We start from the raw sequence: 23869 nt of genomic DNA on the forward strand, positions 1-23869 counted from the left end.
GGCGGCCCCGGCACTGCGCCCGGGATGGCGGCCCCAGAGAGAAGGGACGGGGCGGGCCCACGGAGAGGGGACAGGGACAGCGCGGCCCAGCGAGCCTGTGCAGTGAAGCCAGGTCAGAACGCACCTTGTGAAAACCGGAATTTCACAGCTCTGCGCAGCCTGCCTCAACCGGCAATAAAAGTAATCCTAGGCAACGGGAAAGTATGGTATTTTAAGACTTGTGTTGCTGCCAGGCCGGGACAACACTGACATTCCATGGTTCTTTAAAAGTGGAAAGTTGCCGGATATTTAGGATGGAGAAAGCTGGGCATTGCGCAGTGCTTGTGTGCAGCTCCCGGGGCTCGGGCACGGCCGGGTGCTGCGGGGTCAGCTCAACACTCATTGACCCGTCCAGGCTGCCTTGTGCACGAACCAGAACTGGAGTTCAGGCGTGTTCTGTCCCTCCCCGACCTCCCTTCAGCCATCACCTCTTGTGGCAGCGGCTTCCATCCACCCACAGAGCCAGAGCGAGTCACCCAGTCCGCGCTCAGGAGAGCCCAGACTTGCCCCCTGAGGAAAACAAAGGCACAACAAAAATAGAACTTACGACGATTGCACCAGGTTTGTTCCTTTAAAATTTATCAAACTGCTGGGGTTTGATTAGGGAAAAAAAAAAAAAAAAGTAAAAGTGTAACAAAAGTTAAAAATTTAAAGCCAAATTACCAGTGTCGGAATCGCTACTTTCCACTTTGGCAAGCCCAGACAGAGGTACAAACTTCTTGTGTCGCGGCAGTGCCAGGCACTGTTTATCAAAGCAATTCCATTGTGCCAGTCCAGAGATGCAGATTGTGAAATTTGTAAAGGTCAGTTCCTTATCCAGGAGCCTCCGTGTTTTCATTGGATGCGTTCTTCCTTTCAAAGCTTTTGTGGCCTTGTGATAATCCCTTTAACAAAAGGCTCTCCATCACCCTGCTGGCTGAGATTAGCACCTTCTAAAATCACTGCTGTGACTAGATAATTTCTTGCGGCTGGGGCACTAAACGAATGTTTTGCCAGAATGAGAAGTGTAAAGGGAGACCCGCCTTTACCTCGTAAACCAACAAAATGAAACGCCTTAGAAGAAGGTGGTCCTGATTGGGTGAGTGCAGCTTCCTTTGCTAAGCATGATGAGGACAAGGGGCTCCCAAGGACTGGTATTTGACCAAGAGCACTGGGCTGAACTTTCTCACCCTAACACATTTCTCAGGCAGAACTATTTATTTAAGGAAGGAGTTGAACAGGCACATACTTCTGTCATTCCCCCTTGGGTAAAGCGCTCAGACGAAATTAGGCACCCTGGGTAAACACTGCTTTCCCCAGTGGTTTCCACTCTTCCTGCACCATATAAAGTTGTGTCCCCCTCCTCTCTGCACTGCCCCAGGAGCTCTCTCTATCATTGGTACTGAGACGCAGCAGCTGCTGTGTGACACAGAGCTGCTGAGAATTCATAAGTATGCTGGAAGACTTCTTTGGCCACTGAAATATTTTGACACACAAAACTTTCCATTTCTGGGGCTATAATATAAATAAACACAATATTGGTAACTGGGCACCCTGCCCAGTTACTGACACATTATTAAAATTAGCGTTCAAGGCTACATGTAAATTTTGAGCTTCAATATCTCTGAAACAATTACCCAAGAGTTTATAAGGAAATGTGACCAATTTGCTTTGCATGGTGGAAACCAACAGCAAAGAGACCACCCTGATGTGTTGAGTTCTTCTTGGGAAAGGAAATCTGAAAGAGCAAGGTTCTGCTGGAGATCAGCAGCACATACAGGGCACCAAGAAGGAAGAGACAAAAGTGAAACTCATCCTTTCCAGAGAATATTAATTATTCAGTGTGTTGATACAACACATGGGACAGCAGTCTAATGTGTCATATGTTGCTGCCCACAGACTGACACTGCACCAGAAATCAGGCACTGGGGAAAGCGCCTTAAAACCAACACGAACATGATAGAAACACAGCTATCCTAATTTTATCCCATGCTCCTTGGAGGATTTAAATGGTGGATTTCAACAGTTACCAGCCTGCTGAAACTCAAGGCTTTTTCTCCATGCTCCATTACTTTTCTCTTAGAGCAGCTTTAATAGCAATTTTAAGTTCCAACTTATGTAAATCTGAGAGCATTTTTGATTTCTTCTTTTGTGTGAGACCTTTTCCTCACCCCACTGTTCTGAAGAGGGTTTGAACTTGCTCTGCAGCACAGGGGGAGAGTGCAAAAATTGATCAAAAATCTACAAGAACATAAAAGGGTAGGGAGAATATTGTCTGCACATACAGGGAAGAAGAGAGCTCAGTTTTTGTTTACTGGGAATTCTGCTCCCTTTCTGCAAGGAGCAGAAAGCCCACACAGAAAACACACATGAAAACCTACAGAGAAAACCAGCTAAGAAAGGGGAGGCTGCTAAGGCAGAGCTCCAAACACACACTTACTTAAAATATCCAAGAACAAAGCAAGCAACAATACAGAGCCTAGCAAAGGAAAGGTGCTCTCTTTCTCCTTGCAGATCCAGGTTACAGAAGCCACAAGTCCTGCAACCACATAAATACTCAGTTCTCGATCAGGTCAGCTGCACAAAGGTTCATTAAATATTTACAGGTGACATTTTTCTGACTTGTGACAACCAGGATCAAGATAACCATCCATTTTCTACAGCCACTCTGTTCAAATCACTTTGAGAAACCAAACAGGAAAGAAAGAACAAACAGCAACAGAGCCCACAGGCAGGTTTCTGACCAGCTACAAATAAAAAATTTACCCCTTGAAAGCAATAGAAAACAGTCACAGCTAGAGATTTTTTCAACAAATTCAGCACCTCTTAAAGAGTGCAGGACACAAATTTCAGGTCTAAGAATATACAGAATAAACCAGCAGTCAATTTCTGATCACAGTAGTTACTGTAGATTTTTGTGAAATGGCCAGGTATGGTACTGAGCTGAACTTTTAGGACTAAGCAACAAGCAGAAGAAAGAAATCTCACACACACTGTCATACATTTCCCACAAGAGGATGTCTCAGGAGAAGCCCCGTAAAAGTTATTTCTTTGTGTGTTGTACAAAGACTTTACTTGCACTACCCAGTATCTGGCAATGCACTAACAAAGCAAATTTCTTGTGTAAGTGAGATTTAAATCACACTGCTGTGCTGAGAAGGTCACCACTGCCAAGATAAACAGACACCAAGCCTTAGTTTGTAGATTCAGACACACAACTATTTGGCAAAAAGGCTTCCACCACAGAAATTTCAGAGTTAAAAATAGAAGGTGAGCTTGAGAATAGTAAAGTTTTCTCCCCACAATCCTGGCATTTTATTCCTTTTCTGACACATGAAAAAAGTGGGATAGCCAGCCCTGAAGAGAGCCTGTTACTAAACCCACATAATTGGTACACTGACAGAAATACAAGCTTCCTTTACCAGAATCTTCTTTGCTCTTGTACCCAGGGGCTTCTCTAAGCGTCAGTTCAGCTTTCCTGCCTTTGCCCCTCTGCAAGGGCTTTCACCAGGCCCCCCACAGGCACTGATGGTCTTGAACTGAAGTGTGGCGTGTATTTGGGAACACAGACACAGTGCCCCCAACCCCACAGAGCAAGTGGGACTTGATTTCTTTGGCTGAAGCATCTTCTTCTACTTATTCATGCCTCATAATTTCTGTGGACAGAGCAATTTCTGCAGATTAATGAGAATTAAAGTTGAAAGCCTTCTTTGGTATGTGACAGGCACAACGCCATGTCACCAGCCACAAAAACAAGCAGAGAAGAGTTTCCAACATCTTACAGCAGGCTAACAGAAATAACTGAGTGCCATAGAGCTGCTTTCCAGACCAGAATAGCTCTACCTCAGAGCTGTTCAGAAACGCTCCAAATACTTGGTGAACATGCTGACATTTTAAAAAGAAGTCACCCGTACTTATCTTTTCCAATTATCTCCATAAATACATAAAATAAATTCCTTGTTAAGGTCAAACACTTCTAAATATCCTGGTTGATGCAAGCAACCAGGGTTTGCCTCATCAGGTTTACACAAGATGCTAGCACAGACAAGAAAAAGCAGAATGCCATTTTCCAGGGGACACTGTGGGAAAACACTCATTGCCTAGTTATAAACAAAGAATCACTGTATTTCACTCAGGTGATACCATTCCCATTCCATTGCCTCACAGAACCAGTACCTACCCATAAAAAAACCAACCAGATGCTACAGGAATGCTGACTTCACACAGGATTTTCTCACAAGTGAAATGAGTTAGTTACAGATTAACTTTGCCCCAGAGCAGCAGAGCAGACGTAAGATATGAACACACAACAAGCTTTTGTCACTGGTTATTTTTGCTGCAACTAAGGCCATGCAGAATCATTTGGGAAGGCCTACCCTACTGCCAAGCTGTGCTGAACATTCAGCACACTGCTTCCAGTGTGTGCTCAAAGTCACTGTGTGTTGTCTTTGTAGCAGGTCAATCTTTAGAAGTGTACTAGCTACTTTAAATAGAACTGGAAGGGCAAGAAAACTCAAAGTTCTTAAGCAAATATTTTTCTTTGCTGGCACCTAATGCTAATATCTTGTGCTAGAGCTCTGCTGTCTCCAACTTGAGCCAGGGGCAGAGATTAGCAGGAGGCATTCAGCAGTTGCAGAGTTCTGGCAGCTCTGGCTACTCTGTTGTGGTGGTGAAGGGAATCCTTGCTGCCACTTCTGCTCTGAGTCTGGAGTGGAAAGGCAGCTCCCAGGCTCCAAAAGAGACTGCCATGAGCTCCACCACCACAGCAGAGTGCAAACTAGATGACCACTGAATGAACAGAACCTCAGCACATTTGCTTAAGGCCCCCTAGCAGAAAGCTCAAGACAAACCCCAGCTTTTGGCAAGCAGGAGAAATTTGTGTGGACCAAGCATAAACTGTACTTGGATCACTACTGTGCACGAGCACCATCACAGTTCTCACAGCAGTACAATAGGCTCAGATTAAACAAGTAGTTAAAGGAATTAAAGTCAGAACTTTCTGTTTAAAAAGACAATCTCCTGTGGATGACAAGCCACTGATGTAGCTAAGCCTTTGCAATGCATCTAACACCCCAGTATGCCAGTGACAGGGACTCAGATACTTGTTAGAGTATTAACATCAGCCAGAAATAGATGCTGAAAGAATTGAAGTTTTTGTTAGTACAGACAATGTTCACCGGGCATAAAAAAACCCCAAAATTCTGCAGGGGAAAGAGCTGCAGACTATTTATGTGTTCTGCACTGGGCTCAGAGATGAGATACAAAATCCCACCAGCTCTGAAGGCGGGAAATTGTCACCTCTAATATTTTCCTTTCCCTGTTCACATCATGTTGTATTACAGTGGGAATTTCACCCCTTCTTCGTGTAGTATAATTAAACATCTTTTAGCTGAGTAACTCCTTACCAATAATACAATAATTCTAACAAAACGAAATGAAACGCGCGCCACTCCCACACTAAGAATCCCGGGCCCGGAATGTTTCTGCAGTCGCTCCTCCAGCTCCTCCTGATGGCGAACAGTGGGCGCAGCACCCTAACCGAGGGACTGGATGGAAAGGCTGATGTCATCCTACGCCAAATACCACAACAAACAAGACCTAAGCAGGGTTTGGTCAAAGACAAGACCTAGGCATCAGCCTAGGGTCTGTGAGAGAAATCTCCAGCTGAGCACCAGTCAAGGCCAATGGTTCTGCTCTAAACTTACTGTCCAACTGGCTTAATGAGAGAAAAACAGGGAATGGCACCTATGGAACAGAGGAGGGATGTCAACAGTGAGAGAGGATCAGGCTGGCAGGGCCTGCAAGACAGGAGAGAGATTAAGGCAGCCAAGGACAGAAAGTTTGAAAAGCAGCTGAAGATGTTTGAGTGAGTCCCATTTCTATATTCATCAGCTTTAAGAACTCAAGAACAGCTGCCTGGGGTACACCTTTTCTTTTAGGAAGGAAAAAAAGAAAGGAATCCAAAAGATTGTAACAGAGAAAGCATATGGGAAAACAAAACACACAGAAGTACCCTCTAGGTAACAAACATTTTATTTATTTCTTAAAGAAACTACAGCTGTATACATGATTACAGAATTATGAAGCACTGAAAAACCAAAGGAATGAAATGGCCTGGATCCAAGCACTAAGGACATCACGCCTTGTCTTTCATCGAGCCATCACTCAGAAAAATCACATTATCTGAAAATAAATTAAAAAAAATTAACCTTGAGCATTGTTTTGCCTTGTTGCAAGCCTTCACACCATGAAGCCCAGGTATTTGTGTTAAAATAAGTTGCTAGGATGTGGATTTTGGAACAGAGTAATAGTTCATAAAACAAAAGTGTCCAATACAGGGTTCTTTCTCTACATCCCCTGAAAGCAGACAATTCAAGGTGGCCATATGTTCTATGAAACAAGTGTGCTAAAGCTGATGAAAAGCTGCTGAACAGTCAAAGGCACTAGAAACACTTTAAAATAATGGTTTCATTCTTTGACTACAATCTCTATCAGTTACAGTTTATTTCCTTTTTCTTCTGCCATGTTCAGTCTGCACTACCATGTCCACAGCCTCTAGGACTATGGGAGCTCCTACTTCATCAAGCCTAAGGAATTTCTGAAGCACCTTGAGACTGGGAAGTTTGAACATGAAACCATTAGGAGAATACTAATTAAAAAAGAGAATTGCTTCTCCCTTCCAGTAACTTACAGCACTGCTAGCTTTTAAAGAGGCTGCAGAAACATCCAGGAATACGAGTGTTCTTTTTGCTTTTTTTTTTTCCCCTTCCTTTTCCCCTGTCCTATTTTTTTTAGCCATACTTCTGCAACAGAAATGTTTGCTCTACTACCCAATTAATTTATCCCTCACTCAAAAGCAACACAGTAGCAGCTCTATCCACAAAAAATGTGTAGGATGCTCAGGCTATTTAAAGGCTCCAGGAAAAAGTTAAGTTTCCTAATTTTCTTCATTGTATAATTCCAAGGCACAAGCCTACTCCTTATCCATTCTGTGGGGTAAGCAAATGACACCAACAGTTTGCAACTTTATACTCTCATTTTCTGTGTGTTCACAAGCAGTGCCAGAGGAAATCTTCAGGTACACACTATCCATGCTCTCGAAATCTCTGAGTGCAGATACCAAGGATGAAGACAAACCAAGCTCCATTTCAGAGGTCCTCCAGCCCCTTTTCATTTCAAAAGAGCAAGGGGCACCTTGGTGCTTTGCACCTTACCTGCTATAATTGTTGTGGCCTGTCGCCTCACATTGTTCTTGTCTGTATATTCACCATAATCTATCTTCCCTTCTACAAAGATTCGAGAGCTGAAAAAAAGAAAGAATTTGGTTTTGGTCAGAACTGGGCTGCTGTTTTCCACTCTGTAATCATAGACTGGTTTGGGTTAAAATGGGACCCTAAAGACCATATGTTCCAACCCCCTGGCCACAGGCAGGAATACCATCCACTAGATCAGGCTGCTCAAAAGCCCCATCCAGCCTGACTTGGAACACTTCCAGGGATGGAGCATCACAGCTTCTCCAGGCAGCCTGTGCCAGGGCCTCACTACCTTAACACTAAGGCTTACACCCATGTATCCAACCCAAATTTGCCCTCTTTTACTTGGAGCCCACAACTCCTTGTCTTATCACTTCCTTGATGAAAAGGCTGAATTCAGAATCTGATTCTAAGCACACAGGGTTTTGTATCAGTTGTTTGTAGCAGCTCTGCTAACCTGTTTTACGGCACCTGTATCTTACTACAGTTCCTGGTCACCATAATTATTACAGTTGTCCATTATTAAGGCATTAAATCCTCACCCACATTTGTTATTCACTCACCCCTTCCTCACATACTGATAGGTGACATCCCTGAGGCCAGGTCTGAAGACAGAGATCCTGTGCCATGTCGTCTTCTGACTGATATCACCTATGGGACACAGAAGTAACAGAGCTGGATGCCGAATTCTCTTTGTGATCCAAGACTCAGAAATTAATTTCAACACATCGGTATTTTAAAATGATGAGAAGTGATTTGAAAACAGAAATATACTAGCACTCCATCACTTCACTCAGAACTAAAAGTTCCACTTTTCTGCATCCAAACAAATTCTTGTGCAGAAGCACAACTCAAACCAAGACATTGCCTTTTGTGTTAAGACAGTGATCATCTTATTAACCTTGATTTAACCAGTTGTTCTTTAAATAATCTTACTAACTTCATTCGGCTGAACAGATTTCTTTCCTCAGTTCCCTCTAAAAAATATTTGTTTTTTCTCCCCTCAGACACCCCATACCAAATAGAATTTGGAGAATGAGACATTTGCAGGTGCAAACTGATGACAGAATCAATGAGAAAATTATCTTTATTTTTCTCATCCTGAAATACAAGAGTATGAACCTGCCATGCCTCTGACAAACCCCACCAGTGACAGTGACAAACTACCCACTCAACACCATCTCCTCTCCTCCTGAGGAACGCCAACAGCAGATCACTCTTCAGTATATGCTGTTGGAGATCAGTAAGAGACACACAAATGTACCAGCATCTCTGCTGACACCAAAGGAACCTTCCTGCACCCCAGAGATTTGCAAGTGTGGTGCTGCAGGCCATGCAGCCATGACCTAGGACACATTGCTCGTGCAGACTCACCTCCCTGGCCCACTTCACTATCTCCTGTCCGCCACATCTCATTGGTTGCAAGGGAAAATATGGTAACAGGATTTTTTCCTTCCACTTGCCTCATGATAGGGTCCTGTCCAACCCGACCGAGCAGCTGAACACGATTCATGGCTGAAACAAGAGAGACCAAACAGACATACAGGTGAATTATGATGCTTAGAAGCAAGCCATCAGTCAGCAGCTTTTCTCAAGGGCCAGGAACACAACTTCCTGCATCTCCTAAGCACTTTTTAAGCTCTTGTGACATTTGGCTTTTTCGGGCCCCAGCAGATGGCTAATTGTGCCTGTAATGTCATTATCACTGCAAAATAACTGATTTAAAAAGCCAAAGGTTCTTTATTCTTTCTGCTCCATCTCTTTCACAGACACATCCACGTATCACTTGAGACTAATTTGCATTTACTCATCTTGACTTTTGTTTCATAATAAGACACAATGCACAGCAGTACCTTTGAAACAAAGTTGGACTATTATACTCCATCCTCTGAATAACAGTCAGTTTTTACAACACCAGGCCTAGGCAGACACAGTCTATCCCTTCTCCATGTTCAAGGACAACTGGAAGAGGTCAGGGAAGTATCCCTTATGCACAATAAGCATGTGAAGTGAATAGTGAAGGCTGAATTACACCTGAAGCAAATCCTGCTGGGGCAGCAGCACACACACAAGTGCCCCAGGAGTCTGAGAAAAAGCACACAAGACACCTGAAGGCAGGTGTTAGAAACCATGCCAACAGCAGGCCCAAACCACTGCCACAAAAAGTACAACTACCTACCCTGTAGCGGTGGTAGTCCTTGTCAGGGTTTTTTTCTTTTCCCCCTAAAGCACTGCTTCACCTGACAGAGACCAGACAGGAAACCACTCACAAGAGTCTGTGTGCTTGAAACAACACCTTCTTAGCTGTTACACTGAGGAGCTACCATTCTCCTTCCTGCTTCTCTCCTGCCCTATTTCAGACACAAACTGAGATAGACACAATGAGGAACTAAATTACATCTCAGGAGTTACTTACATCTTTCAAGTACCAATGAGGTAACCGTATCAGACTCATGTCTTACAAACTGGCGTAGCACCTGAAGAAACAGAAAAATGTGAGCTTCCAAGACACAAACTATGAGCAGCATTCACAAGCCTTTACACCTCATTTTCTTCATGCTTGTAGAAGTTCTGCAAGCATGTTCTTTTCTGGGTAACTAATGGGGGAACTGGGGAAAGAAATCTGTTCAGCCAAATGAAGCTAGTAAGATTATTTAAAGAACATCTGTTTAAATCAAGGTTAAAGAGTTACTTAGAAAGAAGTGTGCCCCAAAGCTATACCTCCAGCAATTATTTTTGGGACATGCAGTAACTACTGTTTTTCTGTGATATATAAATAGGAGGGGAGGAGGTTTGGTTGTTTGGGCTTTAATCTTTGGAAACAAAGAAGTCTGACAGCTCTGCTTCATTTCGGAGGTTAACCAGGCATGCCCAAAAAGTACATCCATCCACTGAAACAAGCAGTGGATGCACTGACACCCTTGCTCCCAAGGCAAGTCTAGGACACAAAACTTAGTACTGCAAGTAGGAAAGCAGTAAAGGAACTACCATTATTCCAGCAAATATTCCATCCTAGAAGAAAGGAGGGGGGAAAAAAAAAGTGCAGCAACGTTTGTGCTAGAGGTCCATGTGCAAGAATTGGAAAAAAGGCTCATTTCGCCTAACACGTGGTTCCAGGCCCGCGGGAGAGCTCACACTCTCTCCCCAAGAGCAGACCCAGCGCCGAGGCCCCGGCCCAGCGGGCCCGGCCGGGCGAGGGCTCCGGGCTCTGTCCGCCCCTCCCCTCCCCTGGCCGTGGCCGGGCGCTGTTCCGTGTCCGGAGACTGGCTGCCAGCCTGGCGGCGGGGCACAGGGGCTGCAGCTACTGCTCTCCCCGCCCCGGCCCCGCACGGCCCTACCTGCCACGCCGGTCGCCGCCACATGCTGCCGCCGAGCCTGCGGAGGGAAAAGCAGGGCTGAAGCAGCGCCCCAGGGAGCCCCGGCCCCGCCGCCCTCCGCAGCTGTCCCGGCGCCGCGCTGCGCCCGCGGCCGGGCGGAAGAGGAAAGGGCCGGCACGGGCCCGACTTCCGGCCGGAAACGCGGCCCGGGCCCCGGCGGGAGCGGCGCCCAGCGCGGACACAGGGCTCGCCGAGGGGAAAAAACACCAAACCCAACAAAATTCCATCACTCCATCGTCGGTTAAAGAAAATGATAAAACCTTTATTCGCACGAAACCGTAGGATCTAACAGTTAAAAGCCAGCATGTGCAACATCATAAAACAAACCGGTAAAACCTGGAAATAGCCGCGTTTCCAAGGTCTCCCTCAGAACAGCGCAGCGCTCTGTCCAACCAACACAAACAAGCGACAAGCACGCCCAAAGTGACGTTTAGCGGAGAGAGGGGAAGAGGGGTATGAGATCTCAAACACGAAATAGATACCACCATTAACACGGGCAGCTCCATAAAGCTGGAAAAGCCCTTTCTAATTGCCCTCGTCTTTGCTAAAGGGCTGCAGTTCACGGGCAGGCAGCGGCACCGCGTGCGAGATACTGGAGGGGAAATGGGTACAGACACCCAGCTCCCAAGACTCCCCGCCATGGACAAGGACACATCCCCGACCGACAAAAAACAAGTCGGGCATCAGGTTCTCATCAGTCTGTTAGAGCGCACCCGGTTACGAAAGTTTTGTTGCTGAAATTCGAAAGAATGTCTTTCTTCAACTCCCACTCGTTAACGCGAAGTGTTGCCTATTACTCTGTTCCCCCTCAGTGAAACAGCACTCCAGCTGCATCCCGAGCCCCCCAGGACTGCCGTGTAACCAGCCTGCCTCCTGATGTGTAGCTAAAACTGGCTGCCATCGTCTCTGCCTACTTGCTCCTAGAAGGGGCCAGCTGTAGATGCTGTCTCCCCATACAGCTATTATCACCCCTCTAAAAATGTAGTCAGCCCTAGTGTTAAGACCAGAAAATGACCAATAACAGGGCCTAACTCTCTGAGGGAGAGGGGAAGTAGAGAAAATGTCATCCTTTCATCACGGCAGACTTACACTCAGCCTATAGCAAGGCCAATTACACAAGAAATTAAGCAGGTAAAAGACTGAGGACAACATTAAATCCCATTATCCAGCACTTGTAAGCCAGTCATTCTTTTCTCAGCCAACATCTCATAACTAACTGGGGGAACAAAAAAAAACAAAAAAAACCAAAACAAAGATAAAAAGAAAATGACAGTGAGACAAGATGGGGCATTGGTCTGTGCAGACCCTCTGCTTTCACAGGGCCATTCAGCAGTCTTTGGACAACATAGAAATTCAGTAACCCAGAGTAAAGCTAAATGAGCGACAGCTCTTCCCTCCCACCAGACGCTTGCTCTTCTGCTTAGAAGAGGTTTCAGACTCTTGTAACTTGGCACTTCCTAAGGCTTGGTCCTTCATGAGGGTCTGGGCAAGGCGAGCTGCTTTAAGTTCCCTGCAGGGGGGAGATGGAAGGAAGAAGAAAGGAAAGAAAACCATGTCATGCGTGAATCCTCACCAACTACAGAAGCAAACTATGAACAATCTTGCACAAGGTTACTATAATACTCCAGCGCTGCTGGAAGAGGGCAACTTCTCAGCCCAGAGTGTAACATGAAGGTTACTGTAGCTGTCTCTAGAGTTTCTGCTTCAAAAGGTAGGAGTCCTGAAGATTTACCAGGAGAAAAACTATGCATTGGGTCAGCAACACACTGGTGGCAGAATGAGGAACCCCCAGCTCAGTTTTTCTCCTGTTGTTTCTCCCAGATATCTGATAATGGTTTAACTTAAATCCATGTCATCTCATGCAGCACAAATATTTAAGTAAAGGCATATGCTTCTTTTTCCATTTACTTTCTTCCCTGGTACTTGCTGTTTTTCCAGAGCATTCACTCTTCTGTCTACACAGAAAACCTACTCCTCAGTTTACTACTGCACTTAGAGGGGTTGTGGGGCAGTTCTTACATCCCAGCACCTCAAAACACTACTGCCAACAGCAAGGGGAAAAAAGGATATCTGCCACCATCTGATATTTCTCTTCCTTCTGTGCTTAGCCTGCTATCTCAGAGCATTATCAATTCCTCATCTGCCCCCTGGTTGCAGGTTGTGTCAGCATTTTGCATCACCAGTGGTTGCAGGAAGCACACAAGTTGACTGGTGTAACGCAGACAGCTCCTCCAAGCCAGGGCTGAAGCACAGCTGCTGCCTGGGCACTGTGAGTCCCTCTTACGTCCTCATCGTTCCCCCAGCTCCAGGCACAGGAGCTGACCAGGGATTTCTGCATATGCAGCCTCCCAGCGCTACCACCCTCCATTCATCGCCAGTGACCAGCACTGCTGTGCCCTTGCCTTCTCCCCTTCATGCCCAATCCAGCCCTACCTTTCCAGCATGGCAGTCTTGCATTTCTCCACATTTAGCTGCTCCTGGAGCTGCACGGCTTTTCCACACGAAGGGCGGAGAACAGGGTGTTTAGTGAGAGCTGTGGCAGAAGGTCTTTGCACTGGATCAGGGTGGATCATGAGCTGGAAGGCACAGGAGTTCAGAGCTTAGCACTCCTGTCACATAGCAGCTGCAAAAGCCTCCATCCTGTCAAGACTACTTCCTCACCTTAAGGAGCTCAAGAAAGTGGTGGGGGAGCTTCTGGGGGATGGGTGGGATGTTGCCTTTGCGGATGTGGTGCCACAGGACCCCGTTGTGAGGCAGCGGTGCTGCCCCAGCTGCCAGAGCCACTGTGAGTGCCAGGGCAAAGATGTCTGCCTTGGGCAGGTAGCAGTATTGCTGCAGAGGGAAGGGAAAGGCATTAGAAAGGAACACCTTGCTACACACTAAGCAAAGGTGAGCTGGGGTATGAGCTCAAAAAGAAACAGCCAAGCAAGTGTCTATATACATATGGCATTGCCTTCACCACCCCAGTGAGCTGTTTTCTCCTCCTCAGGATGAAAACGCTGGCAACAGGCAGCACCATTACCCAACAGCATGCTGGATTTCAGCCAGTCATAAGGACCTTGCAGGCTACATTGGGATCACTGCAGTAACTCCAGAGGATGGCCTAACACATGTGTACCTCCAGCCTTCACCACAAGGCAGTAACCTCCCCATGGCCAGCTCAAACTGAAGACTGCATCGGATATATTGGCCTAAGAGTTCCTAAATCCACTTGCAGCACAGATACTGTCACCTAAATACCTGAACTTAATAACACATCCAACCTGGTTGTTCAATACTGATTACCTTTTCATTTGTTGGCCAGAGTGACAAAACTGCAGTCAGTTTAAGAGGTGTGCTGTGCCTCCCACCTCTTGATCTGTGTTTGTTTTACAAGGCATCTGTCTGGGTAAATGTATTCCTCAATAATCACATTCAGTAGTTGAATCTCAGCTGGATATGCAAATCAAATGTCTTCAAACTGATAAAGGTTTTGTCTTACTGATCCCTCAAGGAGAATAGTCACAATAATCCAATGATAGCTGCTTATGAAGTACTTACATAGGAAGTTAAGTATTTACATTATAAGACCCACACCACTGTTGTTCATGATAAAGTGCTAATTTCACAGATTTCACAGCCAGACCAGACAGAAGAAAGAGGAGATAAGGTGAGGAACAAGTTGGACTAATGTCTGCTCTACAGTTGATCTCTCCCTACTTGCTCTCCCACCCTGTTCTCCCCACTGCCCTGCTCCAGCAGTTGTACCTCTTGCAAAATCTCATTGGCCAAAAACCGTCTGTCTCCTTCCTCCACCTGAGGGTTTGATATTGATGTCACATGTCCAAGGTCACCTGAGACAAAGAACAAGCAATTGAAATGTAATGAAGCAAACCAAAGCCATTTTCCAATAAAAGCTTGCATTTTATAGGCACCAACAGAGACATACTGAGTAAGAGAGCAAGCCTGCCCCTAACTCAGGAATCTGCACTTGGAAACAAGCAGGTGGATTTTCTGTGACTTGTCTTCTTAGAGGAATTAATTCTGGTGAGTAATTGGGGCATTCATGACTATCCTATCAGTTTTGTGTACAAGTCTCTTCAGCCACAGGACAAGGCAGTCTCAGGCAGCAATGGCAGCCCTAGTCTTAGGCCAGCTGTAAAGGAGGCTAAAACCTACCAATCTTATACACCACACCAGGAGAGAATTCATCTTCACTGTCACTCTCCTCCTGCCCAGCAGGACCTGAAACTGCCAGCTTGTGACAGATGAAGATATTACCTGCAAGACAGAAGTTTAGCAATAAGGTGATATCAGTGGTCAGGCTGCAGTAGTTGACAACTTTGTAAAAATCCCACCTGTCAAAGTAATCAAGCTTTGCAGCCAGAGAAACTATGCACATGCTTCCCACCCTTTAGTTAGCTTTCTGCCCAGCTCACATTCAGCAACACAGCTGGCAGAAGACAATTGTATCTTTTTCATAAAATACCTCAGTGAATTCAACTTTCCCCTCCCTCTGCCCTCTAAGCTAGAAGCCTAAAGTCAGCAGGAAAACAGAGTTTCCCTCTAAGAATATTACCTACGTAAGGGGGAGCATTTCCCTGGAGGTGACCATCCTGAGCTGCAGAGAGGAAACCTTGTTGCTATTTCTGCAAGAACTTAATCCCACAAGGTAGGTATTACACACACAAAACCTAAGTGTTGAGCAGCAAGACAGCAGTAAATAAGGAAGTCCCCATCTTCCCTGGCAGTCCTACTTGCTCCACCAGAATAAAGGTGATTCCCACAAGCCAGGAGTACAAAGATCATGAGACAGGAGTAAAATGCTGCCAACTATCAGAGAAGGCTCAATTTTAGAGCAGCAGTAGTGGCACAAATCAAAATAAAAATTAAAAAAAAAAAACAAAACATGACACACAAGGCAAGGTCTTCTTTTCTTTAAAGCACTACAGTCAGTCTATTCAGAAGGATTTATTACAGGTTTTACCCCTGAGGGATCACTAGGAAAAGCCTCCACAAAGGAGGTGGGCACTATACTTACTAGGTTTGATATCCAGGTGCACAAGGCCAGAGTTGTGGATGTATTTTAGTCCCATGGAGACTTGCAGCAATATTTCCTTCAGCTCTCCTTCTGGGAAATACTGCCCAAGCTTTGCATTTTCCAGCAGCACATCCTGGAGACTCCCACCTAGGGGAAGACAGTCAGTCTGAGACCTGGCAGAGGTTTTATGGAACAGCATGTTTGAAATAGCTTAGCTGCCCAGAGCACTTAGAAGCTTGCTAGTGACAAAGTCCAACCACACCAGCTCTGTGTGCTCTAGCGAGCAAACTTCAGCATCACCATTTGGCTCCAGCCTTTCCACTGCCCTGGAATGCCCAGCCTCCTGCTCAACAAGGATGAACCACTGCAATTCTACCTCCAGCCTACAGCTCTACATCCTGCCAGGAGGGCTGACCTGCTAATGAAACAGAGCTGCTGCAAGTGAACAACAGGAAAATTAATTGCTTCTGCTGCTTAGATGCAGAAATTCCCACTAGCAGATGTTTGACTGAAAAGCATTAACATTCAACACACTTTGTTGGTATTCACTGCTTCTAAAACATCAGCACCACTCAACTTCATCTAAAATTATGTGTCCTTACTGGATTCTCCACAGAAATGCAGCCCCAGGGCAGTTTACTTTCTTGTAAGCCAAAACATCCCACATTGAAGTGCAGAAGAAGGCAACTCCACTCGTGCTGGGATCTCGGCCTTGAACCCTGTGTCCAGATCTTACCATTGCAGTGTTCATTCTGGATAATCATGTGATCATCCTCTGCCCAGGCCGAGTAGTAGCGCACAACGTGGGGGTGGTGCCCCAGGACAGCGTGAGCATAAACCTCACGCAGTGCCAGCTGCCTAGGGAAGCACACACAGAAAAAGAAGAGGTGACAGGCTGCCAGAGGCTGCTTGGTACCAGGAAAGAAGCCCTGGTTTGCAGCCTTAAAGTCCTGAACCCCTCTGTGCTTCCTTTCTCCCAGGTTTTGACAGACAGACTGGCTCTCACAGCTGCTGAAGCACAACCAGCCCTTACTCAAGCGTCCTGAGAAGCTGTTAAAGAAAATCATCACTGAGCAAGTCTTTTGTTAAAGAGGCAAAAGTCAGCAGCAGCTTCAAAGACTTTTCTTTAGCATTCAGGACACCACCAGCTGGTCAACACAGATAAGAGTAGTGCTGGCCACACAGCAAGGCAGGGACAGCTGTATGTCTGTCAAATAAACTTCTTGACAGTTATTGTAAAGAAACTGTCTAGATGGACCCAAGGTGTTCAGGTACACCATCCTCTCACTTTGCAGTGCATGTGACTTCCTCCTTCCCTAGACATTTATATTCAATAGTTGTATAGTGGTATCTTCTCCCACTCTCCCAGCTGTTATTTAGAAGTGCAGCAGCCAATTTTTGTTCATGCCACCCATCAGATACCTTTAGAGCCACACTCCCTCCTTCCCATCACACCTCTCAAGAACATGCCCATCATTTCAACTGGCAGTTCCCAGAAAGCACACTCACTCATCCGAGGATCCTGCCAGAGGCCTTTTGGAGCGTTTGATGGCATAAACACATCCATCAAGGCGTTTGATGCACTTGTAGACAGAGCCAAATTCCCCCACACCAATTTTTTCTAGTTCCAGGAACTCCTTCTTGTAGCGGGAAACCATATTGCTTGCTTTCAGAGTATATCTCTGCAAAGTCACAAAAACAGCAAAGACAAATGGGAGTTGAAAGACTTAACAGCTGTCATTGTTTTAGACATGTGCAACACTTGCTGTCACTGAGCACCCACATTGCTCCCTCTCCCATTCTGGATGTTTACCCAGGCATACGTGCAGGTGTTTGGCCAGCTCTTGAAACAGCAGTTTCAATTCTTGAAATTACCTTTCACTTGTTGTGTTTTTTTCTGACTACTTAAAGGCCACTTTCCCTGGTTTGGCCAAGTTGCAAGGCTGTTTGGTTGGTTTTATAAAGGCAGGACTCATTAGCCATAGAGGTAGAAATCAAGGAGAAATTTAGTCTAGTTGGCTGTATATGCCTACATATAGATATAACCCTAACTCCTTGAGTTACTGCCATCACATCCCTTCTCTTGACAACCCAGAGCAGTTCCTAGACCCACAGCTGAGTCAGTCAGGGATGAGCAGCAAGCAACAACATCATACTGGTCCTAAAGCCAGGACTTGAGAAGACTTTAGGATCTATTGCCTATTTTGAGCTCAGGAGAGGAGCTTGGTGTGTTGGCTTCCTGTGACCCCAGCTATGCAAGAGCCACTTTACCCTGGCAGCTGAGGTGTTCTGCATCAGTTCAGGATCTCCAGGTTTGAAACACCAGATGCTGACTAATGGCAGATTAGCTGGTCTCAGTGTATTTGTTCATATTCCCACTGATATCTCACCCAGAGACACTTTTTCAGAGAGGTTTGAAAGGTGGCAGAACTGTTGGAAGATAATTATTGCTACAATAATGGTCACTAGTTATCCAGGAACTGCTAGTAGAATGATGTCTACTGGCAAGGAAAATAAGTTAAGAAAAGATAAGCACTGGACCATGAAGTGAACAACCAGAGTGAACTAAAGTGATTTTTCTCCATCCTCCTGCATCCCTTACAGGGACAGCAGCTCATGCTGCACAGTGGTTTCCACAGAAACCACTGCTGTGATTGTTGTAGATGATGGTACATGAGCTTACAGAGGAGATCCTCACAGCCAGTAAAGCGTGGCTCACATGAAATAGCAGCCTTTCCCAACAGGTTACATTTCATAAGGCACACATATTTGATACTATCTTAAACTTGGCAGTGAAAATACCTCCTAATACACAATTTTATACCTATATTACATACTCAATCTCATTAGCACTCAAGCAGAATAATAGTTCAGTAATTCACAAGTTACTTGAGGCTTTCTTCTAGGTAAAACAGTAATTGTGGCAGCGCTGGATGTTGCCTGGTAGCAGATTTGCTCTGCAGGTGTAGTTTTTCCATGGAGTCCATTTGCATGCAATCCCAGTCTCCTCGACTAGAGGGTATCATTATCCTTCCATAAACCTGGCTGTTGCACCATTACAAGAAACAATGCCACCTTTTCCAAGTTTGTCACCTCAAACAAATGTTCAGTTTAGACCTTTTCTGTCATAGCTATTCATCCTCTGGCATGGTGCCATGGTTTATATTCCAATAAGAAAAATAAATTCTATCAAACACCAAGCTTTAACAAATATTTTATCCAGTCTGTGGGAGGAAAATGTATGGACACTCACCTTTGTAGGTAGCTCCTGTTTAATCTGGCTTCCTGGATGAGGATCATTCCTAGAACAGAAGATTAGGAAAGTCTGGAATACCATTTCAGTGCAGCAATCCAGCTGGATTTGAAATTAAAAAAAAAAACAACAAAAAAACTTCCAAACCTTGCTTCACAACCTAATCATGTGTTTTATAGAGTTGATAAACAGGTTTTTGGTTGAGGTCTTAAAGACAGAAATTCCAGGTTAGGAATTCTTTATTTCCATTTAGAAGGCCTTCACAAAGCAATTTCAGTACTGAAATTTACAGTACAAAGGACAGAGTGGCATTGTCCAGAGGCATCATTCTCTTTATTACTGGTGAAGTTGCAGCCGTAACACTAAAGAGAGCTGTTGATTCCCCACTTACCTTCCTGAACAAAGGCAATGATTGATTGTTATTTGTATTTCTGTTACCTTTTTTATGTCTGCTAACATTTACTCTACACCAATGAATACTACAGAAGTAGATGATTCATTGTTAGCAATGATAACAATGTTCAGATACTGAACATCTCCATTACTTATCTCCTTCCAGCAGTGTGATTTCAGTCTGCTGCTTAACAGTAGCTCACTTACAGCTCTCCTCTGGCCTTCCGTTTGCTATTAGGATGAAAGAGCATTTGTCGATAGGACTCCGGTGTAAAGGGATTAATGTTGACAAGAGAAGCTTGGGAAGAGTCATCAGAGTCAGCACGAGGAGTGAGCCTCAGATGTCGGAAGCCTTTGGGTGGGACCTTGGTTGCAGATGAAGGAAAAGCTGTCTTTGATAACAGGCTCTGTACCGAGAGAAGAAAACAAAAGTGGCAAATAATCCAGGGTTTTTTTTGTTCTTTTTGTTTTGCTTTTTGTTCCCCTGTAACTCAAGAAGACTTCAGCTCCCATCCTTGGAATAGTTGAATCATTAAATCCCTGCGTCCCTAGTTTAGTCCCCACAGTTTTCATTTTCCCCAAAGCATTTTACTCTTTGTTAAGCCCTTTCATACTCTATTCCCTGCTCACTTGGGTGAGGCCTGCAGAGCCATTTTGGCAAGCACAGTCCTCAAGAGGAGCCAGCTGCTCCCTTTTCCCTCCTACAGAGAGGCAGAAATTGCATCATATGTTGCATTAACATGGAAGACCTAGTTCTGCCAGGCATGGACTGTTGCATCCATTTGGTCAGGGGAGGTTTGCCAGGAGGTGAGCTAGAGCACAGCCCAAGTCTCCCTGCAGTAAGCAGCATTAGGATGGGGAAGTTGCTAGAAATATTTTTTTTACATAGCTACAAGCAAAGCAAAAAGAACCCATTTCTTCTTATGAATAAAAACCAGAGTTTCAGGAATTTAAGTTCAGAAAGAACCTCTGGATCTTCTATAGTTCACCTTGCCATAGAACACAGGCCATTGTGTTTTGCTCACTAGTCCAGAACCTTGGGCCATGGAAAGCATAGACACCAGTCTTGAGATGAAGACAAAAATCAACTCCCTCTGATTTGAGGCCTTCAGTTTACCATCAGCTTTTAAAAAATGTGTTTGGTTTGAATTTGTTTCAGCTTCAAGAAAGTGGTATAAGGCCTAAAGGATTATTTAACATCGTGTTTTCTTCTAGTTAAAAACCCTTTAAGAACACAGAAGTCTCTCTGTTGAAGATCAAGGTACTCGTATCTTTTCAATCCCACAGTGGTCTCACTAATACGATCCTGGAGCCACATCTCCACTCACATCTGGTGGCTCTGTCTGCAGTTTTAGATGGAGCTCCACTCTCTTATCCTGTCACTTTCAAATATTCTCCCAGATTTTTCTACAAGCAGATTAATGCCCTTGAGAGCCCATTTTTTACAGCATCCTTGGAAAACAAGACCTTTATCCCAGAAGAGAAAGGAAAAGAGATTGTTGATTTCATGCAATTGCTGCTTATGAGCTACAACATGACAAACTACAAGCAGCATGTTTTGAATCATCCAGCCAACATGTTATCTACACAATGCACACCCTGAAAGCAGCCTTCACTACCTGCAGACCATCTGGTCTGCAAAAGATTTTTATAGACCTCTATCATGGTTTAATCCCTGCCAGAAAATAAGCCCTCAGCTTGTGAGTCCTTTCTCACAACTACAATGCCTTCCTCAGTGGGATGGGGAGCAGAAACAGGGGAAAACACGTAAGACCTGTGGGTTGAGAAAAGAACAAGTTCATTATTACAATAAAATATAATAATTATTATTGCTGTGAAAAGAGACAGCAAAAAGAGAAATAAATCCCAAGACAGACAAGTGATTCACAATTGCTCACTACCTGCTGACTGATGGCCAGCCCATCCCTGGGCCCTAATCAGCCCCTCCTGGCTAATTGCCTTCTGTTTGTATGTTGAACACAACATTCTATGGTATGAACTTTCCTGTCTTTTTTCCTGGCAGCTGTCCTGGCTGTGGAACCACACAGCTGCTGGTGCTTCTGCTCGCTGGCAGAACATGGGAAACTGAAAAGGCCTTGACTTTGGGTAAACACTACTCAGTAACAACCGTGTTTTAGCAACACTGTCCTTAAGCCCAACACCACAGTGCAGTACCAGTTACTAGGAGAAAATTAACTCCATCCAAAGCAAGGACAACTTCTCACCTATGTTAAGGTGAGATTTAGGGAGATTTCTTATAAAGGGTCTCTGCAGGAAATTTTTGGAGGGATGTCCTTTAGACTGCTTTCTCCTAGGGTGTGGGAGGCCATTCCTCAGGAAATACTGCCACACAGTCAGCCATATAAGGCCAGAAGATCATCCTTCTCTCCACATAAACAGGTTTTTGTAGGAGGACAGAAGTCAAATCCTAGCTCAGAAGCATTGAAGCACTGATCTTGTGTGTATCACTTAAGCAAAAGACCAAACAATCTATCAGTAGAGCAGGAGCATTGAGTGAAGCTACGCTTGACTGCAGGTCTGGACTGCTTGGAGCCAAGCAGATAGCAGAAATTATCTAGGAATAGAGAAACTAGTGCCAAGTCTCCACCTGTGCTTATTCAAGACAAAATGAAGTTGTCCCTCTCCAAGAAGTTACACATGAAACAGGGGCTGGGTTCATTCTCCCAAAAAACTGGCTCAGTAGCTGAGTTTCATTTTAGGGCAGTGACAGAGGTGAAGAGAGGCTAACTTTCCCTCCACAAGCACACATTGGTTTGTTACCCCTTCCACAGGGGATTTGCTACCCTGAGAACAAAGGCCTGCTTTCCTCAGATTCACTTAGCAACTATTTCACACAAAAAGAAAAACCATGGCACCAGACAACAAGCTGGTTGGAGCTGATCAGACTTGCCAGGCAGAGTACACATCCCAGCCATAATGCCACTTCCAATTTTCAAGACAAAACCCACTTGTATACAAAAATGTTCTGAACAGAGCAGCAAGTGCAGCTGTCCACCTCCAAGTTCCCCCCAAACAATGAGCTTCTTGAAGGGAGATGCATTTATCTCCCACAGAGGTGCTACAGACCTGCCATTACCTTAGGAGTGTGCGGGGTGTCACAGAGCTGCAGCTTTTTCCAGGTGATGTGCAGTGGTGTCTCAGGTTTACTCCAGCTCTTGTTCACAGGTGGGGAAGACTTCAGGGTGGGACTCATCCAGGCTTTTGTCGTGCTCAGGAAAATCTCACTAAGCTTTCTCTGAGGGGTTGCTGGCAGAGGACTGCTCTCTTGCCATTTCTGGAACTCTGAGCTTCTGGGGGGGCTCAAGCTCAGGGAGTCCTCCTCGTTCACACTTCTGTCTTCACTCTCTTCACCACAACTGGAAAAGTCCAGTCGCTGAATGAACTCATTGCTGTTGTCCCAGTCATCCATGTTACCACATGAAACAGAACAGGTAGAGCTGATACTGGCCTATTTTGAAGAGAAAGACAACATTATTTACAGACAAACTATCTTCTTCCTTGCTCCAGCAAGGGCATTAGTTCTGCTGACCACAATCCTCAATCCCACAGAAACCTTGGTCATCCGTCAGTGTAATTAGGTAGCATTTATTAATGAAGACCACCCCAGAATTACCAGATACAAAGCTATTCAGCTACTGCTCATGTAACAACAGATTTTTGCTTTTTGCCTTATTGGCATAAGTCAAATACAACTCAGAAGCCACTGCCTTTCTCAGTAAGTTTCCAAGAGCACTCCTCCAGCCACTGCTCTCATCACACAAGGAAACACATCCTAAAGAATAACACACAGAACCTCCACCCACTCTCTTCTATGTTAAATTTCTCAGCCAGAGGGGTGAAGGTGAGAAATTCCATGCTACATACAGCTGTAAAAGCAGAGGGTGCCCCAAGGAGTCACCAGATACCCCACAGACAGCCTCCCTCCTGCCCTGGAGCATTTATAACCACCCCACAGCAGAGCCAATGTTAATGGGAAACATCTGGAGCTTGGCAGCACCTGTCCACAGTTGCCTGGTGGATGAGGAAATCTGTCTGGATGTGGATTTGTGGTGCCAACAATCAGCTCTGCAGGGAGCCAGGACTCTCTCTCAGTCGGAGTCATGCCCCTGCTCCTGCATGCTTGTCCCTTCTCCAACTTCCTGGGGCTTGTAAAGGGGGTGATGTTTGCTGACAGCCTCTCTGCTCCATAATCCCATCAGAGATCCAGTCTTTGTGGGCTTTACCCGTATAAGTTATTTGTCTTGTGGTGTTGGGGCCCTGTGGTTCCTTCTTTAAGTCTGAATTTCCTAAACATCCTGCATTTAGAGATGTGTAAGTTTGGGCAAGCGTTGAAGCCTGCATGGAGAGGTCATTAGCCTAATTTATAATATACAGATTTATGAATGTGTAATTTATAAGACTTCAGGAGAGAGTTAGGAACCGTACCCAGGTCTTGGGATAGCTTCCCATTTGAGGTTTCAAAGGAGAGGAGGGAGGAGCTGTGTTGGTGAAGGCAGTCCCAGAGGTGGGGTTGTCCTCTCGCTCCCTGGGAGCA

The 23869-nt window shown here is 45.2% G+C and overlaps 2 protein-coding genes across 2 annotated transcripts; both read right to left on the reverse strand.

Moving 5' to 3' along the window:
- Window positions 1-6033: 6033 nt before the first annotated feature.
- Window positions 6034-10756, reverse strand: SSBP1 (single stranded DNA binding protein 1). The gene is made up of 6 exons (XM_033514642.1): window positions 10610-10756; window positions 9688-9748; window positions 8646-8786; window positions 7835-7922; window positions 7233-7321; window positions 6034-6201 (listed from the first exon to the last, which is right to left on the reverse strand). Exons 1-6 carry the CDS (start codon window positions 10631-10633, stop codon window positions 6155-6157), a joined length of 450 nt encoding a protein of 149 aa, XP_033370533.1. The 5' UTR covers window positions 10634-10756; the 3' UTR covers window positions 6034-6154.
- A 129-nt stretch (window positions 10757-10885) lies between these two features.
- Window positions 10886-23237, reverse strand: WEE2 (WEE2 oocyte meiosis inhibiting kinase). Its single transcript, XM_033514708.1, has 12 exons — window positions 23200-23237; window positions 22412-22783; window positions 19522-19721; window positions 18922-18970; window positions 17178-17350; window positions 16405-16526; window positions 15669-15815; window positions 14807-14908; window positions 14396-14481; window positions 13310-13480; window positions 13082-13224; window positions 10886-12158 (listed from the first exon to the last, which is right to left on the reverse strand). The coding sequence occupies exons 2-12, from the start codon at window positions 22742-22744 to the stop codon at window positions 12002-12004; spliced, it is 1683 nt and encodes a 560-aa protein (XP_033370599.1). The 5' UTR covers window positions 22745-22783; window positions 23200-23237; the 3' UTR covers window positions 10886-12001.
- Window positions 23238-23869: the final 632 nt, after the last annotated feature.

Source organism: Parus major, chromosome 1A, assembly GCF_001522545.3.
Source record: "Parus major isolate Abel chromosome 1A, Parus_major1.1, whole genome shotgun sequence".
Classification (NCBI taxonomy): domain Eukaryota; kingdom Metazoa; phylum Chordata; class Aves; order Passeriformes; family Paridae; genus Parus; species Parus major.